This window comes from Anas platyrhynchos, chromosome 2 (assembly GCF_047663525.1).
Source record: "Anas platyrhynchos isolate ZD024472 breed Pekin duck chromosome 2, IASCAAS_PekinDuck_T2T, whole genome shotgun sequence".
NCBI lineage: Eukaryota > Metazoa > Chordata > Aves > Anseriformes > Anatidae > Anas > Anas platyrhynchos.
Window position 1 is genome coordinate 108,182,034 of NC_092588.1, and position 13,145 is coordinate 108,195,178.

The 13,145-nt window shown below is 37.7% G+C and overlaps 1 protein-coding gene across 3 annotated transcripts in view; it reads left to right on the forward strand.

Annotated features, from left to right (window-relative positions):
• The window catches only part of RANBP9 (RAN binding protein 9), a 38,685-nt gene that overhangs the window by 12,022 nt on the left and 13,518 nt on the right, over window positions 1-13,145 (forward strand). For all 3 annotated transcript variants that reach the window (XM_072033329.1, XM_072033328.1, XM_027451243.3), the window contains exons 3-4: window positions 8,435-8,487; window positions 9,988-10,155. In XM_072033329.1, coding sequence (XP_071889430.1) covers window positions 8,435-8,487; window positions 9,988-10,155 — 221 coding nt within the window. The remainder of the gene's footprint in view (window positions 1-8,434; window positions 8,488-9,987; window positions 10,156-13,145) is intronic.

Sequence of the window (13,145 nt, forward strand, 5' to 3'; positions counted from 1 at the left end):
GAGAATGATGCTTAATAAAAGGTTGAAATATCTTTCAAACAAAAACTGTCTTGGTATTTGCACAGTGTTTGGCATGAAGAGTCATAAGATCCTTTCTGTGTTGCTACAGTACAGATATGTGAAATAATTCTTACATTTTTTGTTAGTTCTTGTTAAAAGTGCTAACCAGCTGTCATGTTGTTCTGTAAATATTTTCTGTGCTGCATTTCTTCAATATTCTTCTTTAATTTCATGCCTCCTTTTGCAGTTTAAGGAGCTCTCTTTGTTTACATTCTCCTTTTATACTCTTTTGCTTTGTTTGGCCTCATGCGAAGCATTATGGACAGGGATGTGAGCAATTAGAGATGATAACAGCAGATGAGTAATGGGCGTAGGTATGGGGAATAGTGCTAAGGTGCTGATTAGAAGGCATGGTAGGAAGAAGAGTATTAACTGCAATAAATTATGCCTGGATCACTATTGAAATCTCCAGTTAATAAAAGCATATTAAAAACAAAACAAATGTGTAAGTCAAATTAAAAACATACAGCTAGACATAGTTGTAGCTTTAAATTAGGCCTTCCTAATCTCATAACAGCGTTCATTTGAAATTGCTTTATCGGAGAACCAGAGGTTGTGTATGTAGGCTATTTCTGTAATTTCTTAATATAGTTCTCAAAAGAGTAAGACAGGCGTTGTGTGGCTTTCTGTGCACAACTCTGGGTTTAGTTTCATCCAAGTTCCTAGGGTGGAGGCTTAATTATACCGAACTACATCAGTGGTCTAGGAATGGGTAAGAGCAAGGGTGTGCTAAGTCCTATGGACCTGTTCTTGTGACTTGGAAATCAGTTGCAATACTAAACTTACTGTCTCCTCGCTTCCCAAAAATGATGACCGTGGTGGCCATTCACTTAGCTAGGTAGCTATATGCAAATGGGACTCTTTGCGGTCTCACTCAGATCTTGATTTCAGTTTTCTCATGCTGCCTTTTACTGAGTTGAGATGTGCTAACCTTTCACATGTATAACTCCTCTGGCTTTGTGTAAAGGTCTAATGCCTTACAGCCCCACGTCTTATTTCAGATACCAGTAAACATTTCCTGCTTTTACAGAACTGAAAGATAGTTGCAAGATGCTCTCATAGCTTATGTGAAGTACAGATGTTAGTGGCAGTTTCTCAGGGCATCCTTCTGGACCAGTGTAGAGTTGTCTCTTCTCTCTCAGCTAAGAGTCTGTGGGCTTTGCTTTGTGCTCCTCGGGCACACTGTGGGCATAAGCATACTCCAGTTCCACTTTACAAGGGGTTGCATCAAGGGTGTCCACTGGCCACCTGGCTTCCAGGAGCAAAATGCTGTTCTGACGTTTCACATTGTAAACAGCTTGTGTGATTTACTGCATCCATTTCTGCAGGAATTTCAGTCCTAGGCTTGTTGATTCTTGTAATGAATCGCTCCTTTTCCAGTCAGGGCAGTGGTTTTCGAATGTTTCCAATTCTTATTCTAAGCTGTGGTTTGAATGCTTTGTGGTGATTGAGCCACGAGAAGCAGCAGTCTGGGCACTCACTGAGGTCTCTTCCCTTGTCCCAGTTTGTAACTGTTTGTGTTAACTGCTTGATAAACCTGATCAGGTAGCTCATTCTCCAAAGGTCGGCCTCAAGATTGAGTTGTTTTTCAGCATGATTAGTTGTCAGTATGTCTGTCTGTATGGCTTAATGAGGAGGTATGGCAGCATAAGAGAGGGGCTTGGAGCAGAAATGAGCATCTGTCAGGTAGGGAGGGATTGCTACTTTTGGTCATGGTACCGACCCATTAGTGTTAGTTGCTAGCGGTGGGCAAATGATACAAACAAATGCCATTTATTTCTTGGCAGTCTTTCATGCTTTTAGAGCCACTGAGGAAGATGTACACTTAAAATGAAAAATCCTCTAAGCAGACACTTTCTGTTTTTAAGAATGAAAACAAGAATTGTGTTTAGTTGTCCGGAAGGGGGGAAAAAAAAAAAAAGCTAAGTTTAGAAAGGCTTTAGTCATTCAGCAGATAGCACAGGCTAGCTTACACTTCTGAGAGTGTGGTTTTTAGTCTGTAGTGTGGCTGTACCGATGCAGGTCTTCATGAACATGCATTGTTGCAGATGTGAGTTCCTCTCAGTGTTCTGTACTAAAATAAAATGTTACTACAGCAACTTGTGCAACTATATCAGTGTGTTTTTTGCTACTGTTGTTGATAAGGCTATAGGCAGCTATAGGATTATGGCTGTTTTTAAACACTGTCCATACAATCAGTCATGTTTTGGCTGTGTTTTGCAGTAAGCATTGTGTATGTGGTGAGGTGAATGAAGAACTGAGCGACTGTGGGTGAACGAAGTAATAAGAAATAACTATCCAAAGCAACCAAATAACCATCAGAATTAAGTTTCTGTTTCCATGACACCCATACCTATGGTTTAGCCTGAATTTGAATGTGTTTGAGTGATGTGCATTTGAAGCCCTAGTGCTTTGTTGTCTTGTAGAGCACATGTGTAAATCTTTAAACAGAAATCATGCTTTATTGCAAAAATGTTGCTGGCACAGCAGGTTGGCTTTTCTGTTTAGCAACCAGTATGCCCGTGTTCTTGTTCACAACAAACGCATAAACCAATAAACAAAACACAGAACGTCTTCAATTGCTGTTTTGTTTGAATTTGTTTTGTATGCTACTAATGTAACATACAAACTTTGTGTGGTCGTAAGATCTATTTTTGTAATTTTGTTATGTCCTCGGAAAGCAGTTATTTGTTACCACAACAGTCACATGTTACCAAAACATGCACACTCACTCTCTCTCTATTTATATGTTGCTATGTCTTTGGGCATTACTAGCAGAGTGCTTGTGTATAAAGCAGAATCTGATACAAAAAAAGTCTGAAGTAGCTTTCCTTCATTAGTGCCTCCATTTGAAATCCTGCAGCTGCCAGAGGAGATCTGATCATGAAACAGCAAGTGTATCTTCTCTGAGGATTATTTAAGGCTTGTGTTTAATTGGCCAGAAATACATGGTACTGGAGCAACAGAGGTGTTTTTTTTTGTTGGTATGGAAAGTCGAGAGAATGCTTCGTTTCTTGGTTGCTGCTCCTTGCAAAATCTTAAGATATTCCTTTCTTAGAAGGTTCAATAACATAAAAAAGCACATAGATAATAATCTTACCGGCTTGCATTATCTTATTGTCTATGCAGCTATCCTTTTTCCACAGCATGGTCACCAGAAAGGCTTTTGTGCTCAGGCAGAAATGTCGCTAGACAAAAATTGTGCAACCTCAGGAATTGAGAGGGTTGTCTGAAGGTTAGATCAGTAAATCAGCATCTCTGGGAACATTATCGGAATTACAAGGGAAATGTTACAGGAATAACGATTTTGAACACTACCAGAGATGACTGCCAGACTTATTTTTTTTCACCCCTCTCCATGTAGAACTGGATTCATCTGAAACCTGGGTTTATCATATTCAAAATACTGTTTCCTTGGAAACATTCCATAAAATTAAACTTGTTTGCAGTTTGAAATGAAAGCCTCAAACTGTCTATGGCATATTTTGAAACATTTAAGTAGAGAAAAATTTAACAGCTCATATCTTATTATGATTGTGCAGACAATAAGAATCTTGGATTAGCATATTCCTACAAAACTTTAATACAGACTAGCTTTGTTAAAGATGAAATTTAGATACCTTATTGTACTGGATTTCTGACCTTATAGTGCACCATCTGTAAAGACAGTGTACGAAACTATAGGAGGAAGTCCTTGCAACTACTACTCTGTTGTGTAGGCCCTTAGAAGATGATGTAGTCTTAAAATTTTTACAGATGTTGCTGATTTTTCTACTTCTACCCTTTTCTAAGATATTAACTCAGTAGTAAAACAAATTGCAGTTGTTGTGTAACTGACTTGTTTCAGTGCATTTAAAATACTAGGATGTTTTCAGGTCACTTTCTTACAGGTGTTATGGATACGGGGGTTTTACCGCTGTATGGTGTCAGGTTCCTTTCTTTATAGCATGTAGGAGATGAGATACAAGCTTGATTATTTTCATCATCACCAATGTAGCTTGGATTTCAAGGCATGACGTAGCAGTTCTGCCAGTTATACTGTCTTTAATAGAACATGCAGGCCCCGTGAAAGTCAGAAGGAATTTGACTCTGCAGATAGCTTGTTCATTGCTGTAGTAGGGAGGCTGTTACATTTTTGTCATTACTTAAAGTTATGCTAAATCATTTTGCTTGCCTTAAAAATAAAGTATAGAATATTTGCTGCTTTTTTTTAAAAAAAAAAAACCAAACAAACAAAACAAAAAAAAAAAAAAAAAAAAAAAACTAGAGAAGTGGTAATTTAACACTTAAAGCTTACTAGTGGCTATAGGTAAGTTTCCAAAGTACCTGTAATTTGGTTGAGTTCTTGAGATTCTGGATCCCTCTTTATGGAATGTGGGGGGGAATAGCATGTAATTAACTTGAATTCTGATTATTAGCAACTTTGAGATTGAAAGATCTTTCATATGCCTGCCATACAGTGACTAAAAGATCTTCCTGAAGAGTTAAATGCAGAATAGTGCATCTTTTACATGAATTGTTGTTTTTTCTTTTTTTTCATATATTTTAGTAGTCTCCAGTTGTATGCCATCTCTTCCTGCTATTTTTTCCTTCTGTTTGTTTCTGCTGCTTTTTATTTCTCACAGCCTATTCAGGCATCCAAGCAGAAACTTTGGGCTCCAGCAAAAATGTGAATTTAGCTCTTTGAATGTGAAGATACTTAAGGAGGAGTTTATTGTGAGCTTAGTGCTTCTCATACTGCAGGGAAGCCCAAGCTTTTCAGTGTTAGTGGAAAAAAATATCATAATGCTTGTATTTTTGGCATTTACTTTAGTTTTACTTTTTGGTAAACAATTGAATGTTAATTTTAAACTCTTAATTTTTGTAGTGTTCCTGAAATTTTGTGTATGTATGACTTAGAGCAGATAAATGTAAGTAGAGGATGTGCTGAGACATTAAAATAGCAATCAATATATCTAATGGGCTGGAACAAGACTAAATAAAATTTGAAATGAAAAATCAAGAGTATGTGCTCTTGCTTTCTTGTTCCTTGATGCTAGTTTGGCTGTGTTTTAAATCAGGTTTCAGCCCTTGTCTCTCCTGGGCTGATGTCAGGCTGTCCATGACTAGTTTTACGTGTCGCTCATGGTTTTATCAGCTGAGGTAAGACTTGAGCTCCTCAGTGAGGTGATGGGCAGCCGCTGACGGGCTGAAAGGCACGGTGAGAGGGGCTGCTTGTGAAGGGTCCTAGGCAGCTTGGTCTGTTTGTCAACTTGGGTCATCCTCCTGACGCAGCTGCTGCTGGGCTGTGAGGGCAGAGACCTGAGGTGGAGGCACCATGCTCAGGTGTACCAGGAGGAGGGCAGGGAGGCAGCACCAGAGCCACACCGTTGTTTGCCCTCTCTGCTCTTTCAGACCACGCTCTGGGTCATGCTTGGCTTGGGAAGGAGCTCCATGTCGGGGCGAACACCCCTCTTCATGGTGCTTACACCTCCGCTCCCTTGGGCCGCCATTACAGCATGCCGCGGCCTACGCGGCCCTTCATGGGGCAGCACCACTGGAGGTGTGTGAGGCACTGACTGGGCACAGCCTGGGCCTGCACGGTGCTGCCGTGGCTGCCTCCGCTCTCCTGCGTTTTTAGCACGGACTAAGGGAGGAAAACATAGTCATGTAGCTCTGACAGGGGTTTTCTGATCCTGAAACCCTAGGGTAGGAACCTTAAGGAGGCATGCAGGAGAGTTTGGGTAACGCTTCTCACTGAAGCAAAGTCTGCAGGCAGTGACGGTGCACCTGAATACGAGCTAAACTTGTTTAAAAAGCAAACAGAAGTCTGTTTAAAATTACGAAGGTTAAGTATCCCAGGAAAAAAATAAACAGCGGTTACATGTAGCAGTTTGGTATAAATGTAACTTCTGTTTTGAATTTTATAGCAGCTAAAACCTATGTGTTGTTATACTGTCCCTCCACTCTCAATTTACAGTGAACTGTATCTAGTTGAACATGTGATTAGATATCCATCAACTACAACAAATGCTAAGTTAGCTTAATTGCTCATCATTTAATTTTGCTAACTTCCAAACCATAAATGGTAGCCATTCCCTTCTGCTTTTGAAAGGTGTCTGCAGTAAATCTGTCAATTAGTTCAAATGTTTTAATCTAATTTCACTCACGTTTCTATTAACTTTTCATCAGAGGCATGGCATTGTATTCCATGTACTCTTAAGTGAATCCTAGGAAAAAAATATGTACAGTAAACATCCCTCTCCTTAATGAGATGGTGTCATCAGTTGTTCTGGTCACTGCCAGTGGGCAAAAAGCCCTTACTTTACCTTACTGTGACAAAAAGTCCTTGCTTGCCATAGTAGAATTTGGTGGATATCTTAAACAGTAGGTCCATCTTTCCAATTGCTGCTGAGTTAGGAGGGGGCTCAGGTGATACAGTGTCTTCTGGGGACATTAGTTAGCAATAGGACTGGGAAGGTCAGGCTGATGGTTGGACTTGATGATCTTGATAGTCTTTTCTGACCTAGATGATTCTGTGATCATCTAAGGGAAAACATAGGAAGTACCAAAGTGTTACCTAGGTGATCGCTTTCTATCTAGCATTTTGTTTTTGTATAACTTTAATCTTGTTTTTGTAAGAATACTGAAATGAAACTTGTGTTGAAGGCTTTTTTTTTTTTTTTTTAGGATGACTTGGTTTGAAAGGCTTACTGTGATCAATAGCAATCTAAAGAAAAAAATGGCTTAAATTTACTTATAGGAGACTTTACAGTAATGGATTTTCAGTCTTTACGTGAGAATCCTTCATGCATCAAACTCTCTACTACCTTAATAACAATTCTGCCTTTATGTTTTAAAACAAAATATATGGTTTTTCACTTGTTGCTTTCATTTATGATTGCTTTGACTCTGAACTAGTGGTGCCTCAGTGATGCAATTTAGTGTGCAGCAAAGACTAATCTTTTTGTCTGCTGCCCTTTGCTTCAGCTCTTCAGTATCTCTAAACGTGGTATCAGTAGTATATGTTTCTGAGATTTTATTTCACGTTGTTGGTATGTTGGAGGCTGAGAAAGATGGGTATCATAGTTAATATTATCTGAGGAGGGCTTTGTAAATATCAAATGCAGAATCAGGTAAGGTTACCATTGAAAGTGATCAGTATGAAAAGCAGAAATCCCTTTTACACAATTAATCATAGGACTTTTGTGTTTTCCTGCTCAGTTGTATTTCATGTGGAACATTTTACATAGCAGATTAAATTGTGTTTACTAGTAGCATAGTTGCATGAAAATTGCAGTTGTACTCGATGAGAATACAAAGGTCATGCTGCTTGTTGTAAACTATTTTCAAAGTGGCACGGTGGAATTTTTTTTTTATACAGCTTATTCAGCACTTTGTGGCAAATCTGTGTTAATTTGAACTAGTGTCACAATGATTTGCATATTTTGATAATTTAGGAAATGTTAAGTTTGAGTTATGTTTAGATGTTTGTTTTAGTTGGTAGGATCTCTAGTTTGTTTTGGGGGTGCTACTAAAAGCCTAGCTTTTCATTGTGTTGTTCTTTTGGTTTCCAGTCATTTTGGTCGTGAAGTGACTTTTGATTAACCAACAGAAGTAAAACTGATTTCACCAACTCAAAATAGTGTGATTGGAGGGGGGAAGGAGGGAATTACTTGTTTTGACTTTAAATTATTTGCTATTAAATTGTTAAAAATTGTACTGGACACTGACTTTATTAAAGCTGCTCTTTGCAAAGCTGTTTTTTGGACTTGAATGACCCAGCAATAACTTGTTTAGATTTGAGGTTAGTGGTCAGCAGAACAAAGATATTTTCCCTCTTCAATTTGCCAACAGATTTCTAACAGCTAAATAGCGTTACTGGTAAATTTCTTGAGATAGTGTTCTGCTCCATGACCCAGACTTGTAATGTTTTTGTTTGAACTTCCCATAAGTGTCATGCAAAAATGGATTTTACTGCTGAAATTATGCAGTTTCCCATGTATTTTGTAAACTCATTCCAGGTTTTGTTACTCATTCCAGATTACCTGTAGAACTGACTAGGTACATTGAATGAAAATGTGATTAGGCCACTTTCTTCATTCATGCTCTAAACTTTATGGCTACCATCAGTATTCTCTATAGAAAACCTAGGATGTTTGAAAGAAAAAGTTGTCTGACCCATCAGAGACAGAAATTCTGTCTATAGTAAACCAGTATATACCAGGAATGACTTTTCTGTTCAGTTCCTTTGCTGTTGTGCCAGTATTAAAGGACCTCTTAGTTGCTTAATTGGTGTATGGTTAATCAGCACAATGTTTCTTTACAGCATCCCACATGTATGTCTGCATTTTTGTAAGAAATGTAAATTTCTTCTGTTCTTTTGTTTTTACAGTTACATGGGAATTGGGCTTTCAGCACAGGGTGTGAACATGAATAGGTTACCAGGTACGTTTTAGTATTTATTACATTTGGTAAGTTACTGATACAGTTAATTTTGGTTTGAAATATGCTTGAGCTTGACAAAATGGTTCTGGTAAGCACCAGGCAGCATAGCGTTCATCTCTGTGTTGTATCTATGTATCTGTATTATGTAAAACTTGCAGGTAAAAAGCTTATCTTTTTATCATATTACTGTGTATTTGCTCCTGTACCACTGGCCTCACCTATTAGCATTATTGATAATGTTTTACAGGTACTGTTTAAAAAAACAAATACATTTTAAAAATTTAATCATGTTTCAATAAAAATGAAGCTATGGATTTTCTTGCTCTGTAAACTGAGTTTGTGATGATAAAGATGAATAGTTCAGGTAGACTTCCTTGCCAAACATGAAATGAGCTCTCCAGTCATTTTCCATACCATTACCTTTCCAACCTTACTGTTAGGGATGTATAGCACAATTTTGACTCTTCCATTGCCTTACATTGTCAGGGACCCAGTCTTGTTAAAAAAAAAAAAAAAAAGCCTTTTTTTTTTTTTTTTTTTTTAAATTGTTGCTATTCACCCAGTATAAAATCATGTTGAATTGACCTGTGTTTGTCTGCATTCTGTCTCTTTTGCATTATTTTCTCACCCAAATGCTGTGGTAGAAAGAAACCCTTATGATAACAGCAAGTCCTGGTTATGCTGTTAGCTCACCTAAGGGTAATGAATTATTAGTGGGTGGCATTAAGTCTGAGTATGAGTATTAAGTGTAGATAGATGTTTTAAAATGAACTCAGACTAAAATTGTTTCCTGTGAATTCTCTTGAGAATAGTGCAACAATATGAAGCTTCTTTGCCTACAAAATTAGCACCATATTTGCATACATAATGATTTGCCTGCTGGCTGTGACTTTCACCTGTATTGATGATTTTTCATTTTCTTTTTTTTTTTTTTTTTTTTTAGGAGCAGCAAAGCTAGTGACTCTATAGTCTAGAGACTCTGCTATTGTGCAGAGATTGTTTGCTGCTGAATAGTCATTAAGAATAATCAGGAGTTGAAATGTGTTTCCCCAGAGATGCATATCTGGGTTTTAGCCAGGAAGAATTTGATTATGACATATGGTTGCAATAGTTTTGTAAGATGAAAGGGAGAACAGGAGGATCTTCACTGCTTTACTGGGACATGTCAGATCTACAGACAGCTTTGAAATTTCAACATTGTAGCTGATGTTATTTTTGGTGTTGATAATTTTGCGTGTTTGGTTAAAGCAAAATCATGTTTTTTGAATTTGTGTTGCCTTTTAAGTACTACAAATGGCATTACCTGTTCAGCCATTTTGATAAAAGAAGCTGTCGTTTTTTTTTAAAACAGGATCAGCTTTGTTAGTTACGTAAGAAATCTTAGAAAACTGAACATAGTAAATAATCTTAATAACCTCATAGATCTTGCTAGCTCTGCTTAGCCTTTCCACTATTTTGTGATAAAGGAAATGACTAAATTGCAAATGCTTTGTTCTGTAGGTTGGGATAAACATTCATATGGTTACCATGGAGATGATGGACATTCATTCTGTTCCTCTGGAACCGGACAACCCTACGGTCCAACATTTACTACGGGTGATGTCATTGGTTGTTGTGTCAACCTTATCAATAATACCTGCTTCTACACCAAGAACGGACATAGCTTGGGTATGGAGGATCATTATCTTTAACGATAGCATTACATCTGTAAATTTGATGCTTCCTGTGTGTTTTAAATCTGAAACTCTCCTTGTGTTAGGAGCAGTGTTTGAACATTTATTTCAATAATCTTGTCATCTGTGTACTAACTAAAGAATTAGGAAGAATAACTTCTTACACGTCACTTGGACTAACATGGTTTGTGAATGTGGAAGGATTTGCCACAGTATCTCATTCCGCAGGATCTGCAGTTTTGAAATCTGGTCCTGAGGCCATAATTAATATTTGATATTTGTAATACAAGGTGATGGATGTTAGAGAATCAGAGAAATGGAGAACAGATATATTTAAAATTTCTGCTGTATGGGGAAAACCTAACCTTCACTAAAACCTTGTATCACGCTAGCATTATTTTTATAGGTATCTTGGAGAACGGTGTTATTTTGGATTTCAGTTTGGAGTCCTACATTGTTGGGATAAAGCCACAAATTATAGAATTTGTGCTAAAATTAAGTCCACTAGGTACTTGTGGTAGAGTTTAGCATTATGCAACACTTCAAGACAGTTCTTGAGTTTGAAGGTGTCAGGGGGGATAGAGAGAAAACTTATAATGATATGTATACAATAATTCAGTAACTGTGTAATTTAATGTGCAAAAATAGGTAGTATTGCAAGAACAGAACCAAAAAATCTATTTCCTGCATTAAGGAGAAAGTAAGGGCTTGGGACTTGATGAAGAGATACTGAAATTGTGCTGAGGGAAGTAGGAGGGTTCAAGGGATAAGGCTCACAAAGAGGAAATAAGCTGTTTGTCTTGGGTAGGAACGTGAAAAGATGAGGAGAAGCTAGCTTGAAATAAGAGATTATTGAGATCATGAAGCCTTAAAGGCACTGTTTTATTTTCTCACATTTCTAAGTGCATAGGAGGTTTGGAAAGTAGTAAGGGGAAGAACAGTGTTCAGATTCTTCTTGTCTCTCAGAACAAAGCTACAGGTTTACTCAGATCTGAGCAGACAGATCTAACCTGGGAGTTATACTACCCCCATACTCTGAGCTGGGTTAAATGCCTCCAGAGGTCACTTCTAAGAAAATTTGTCTGTGATTCTATCGTGATTTAATATTTCTTCTGAGCAGAATGAGTTTATATACAATCGAATCATCCATTTTGTAGCAGTTTGGTTTTCGCCCTGTTTCAGGTATATATCAAAACAGAAGATAAGGGCTCATTTAATTGATTGTAATCTTGGTTAAAGCTAAGAAGGGTAATCTACCTTCATCCATTTTTGGAGCTAGTAACAGTATGGCTACAGGTAAGTTAGATCAGGTGGTTGATCAAACAGAGACACTTTTTCTGACTGTTCTTGTGGCCATGTGCATAGAAGAGCTAAGTGGGAAGGGGTAGAACCTTCTCTATCAGCAGAAGTCTTAAAGCAGACTGAATTAGGCCAACTGTTGAATAACACTCCAAAAGATTAAAATCTGTTTAAAGAAAAGAACAGAGTGGTATAGGTGAGGAGAGACCAGTATAGTATCACCTCTCAAACAGAAAATCTGATAAATGCTTCATGGATTCCAGAAGGAATCCTGACAGCTCTTCTGCTGTGGTGGGCTGCACTAGCCTGGCGAGCAGAGGAGCTCTGATTGTGTGTGTAGGGGGAAAAAACAAACCAGAAATTTTGGCTGTCTTGCTGAGTTGTTGCTGCTTGTTGTCCAGGACTCCCATCGAATTGCAACGTGAAGGACGCCTATTTTTTTTTTTCTCTGGGCCACAGAGGTGTAACTAGAGTGTTGGAAATCTCTGGCTCAGCCTGGGATTTGACAGTACAGAAAGGGCTAAGCAATTATTTGTGCATGTGTAAAACCCTGAATTGGATGAGGAATGCCCCAGCTACCCCAAAACTAACCAACTTACAAAGGAAAAAAAGACACTGAGTATTTGTCAATTGATCATCTTTTATCTTAACAACTGCCATGATCATTTTGGAAAAGGATGAGTTGGATGTCAAAATGTGTCAAACAGAAAAAGTGGTTGTAACTTAAAAATAAGTAAATAATAACAAAAATTAGGGTGTGAACAGGTAGTAAGTAAAAATGATAGCTTTGAGATGTGACAGGATTCACTAGATGCATCATCCTTTTGTATTAAAGATGCACGAACTCCAGATGCTATTGAGATCTGAAGTCTTGGTGAAGAATGGAGATTGAAAACAGGGATGGAATTTAATACAAAAGGTTAAAAGCTTTTGTTTTAATCTTAAATTTGAAAAGGCAGTGGTGTTATAGAAATACAAGTTTGAGGGGATAGGTGGATTTGAATTGTTACGTGCTTGGAAAAAAAAATAATTCAGCAATAAAGAAAATTATGGAATACTTTCACCGTTTGGCTACCAGTAGTAGACTTCCTCCTATTTATTTTTAAATGAAAGCTTTTTTCCCCTTAATCTGCTTGAAGTTCCTCAAGTGTATAGAGGTCAGATTTTTCTCTAATCCTGAGACAGCAAAATCACTGTCCTGGTCTTATGGGTGGATAGATGCTTTTAATTATATAACAGGATATCAAGCTCTTCTGTTCAAAAACCAAAACGCCCTGGGGTGGATTAGAGCGAAACATTTTCCAGCCTGGTTTGGAGTATTATAGTCATGTGCTACTCATGTAAAGATAATGCCTACTTAGAAAGAAAAGTAATAGCACGCAAGAAAAGACACTGCTAAGCCTTGATGTCTCAGTATTAAGACATGCAAGTGAGGAAAAAAAAAATCTTCAGATATTTTTCTTTCCTGTAAATTTTAATCCATAGCAAGAATTTTCATGCTCCTTTGTGTATCTGTATGATGCTTGCTAAATCTTAGGCCCTATTGTGAAAAATCAAGGGCGAACTAAGAGTTTTTGAAGGAAAATTATTCTCTGCCAAGTGTTGCCCTTTATTATTCAAGCACATCAGTTGTACCTAAGCCTCATGGATGTCACCACACTTAACTACTAATTCTGAGACAGTTTG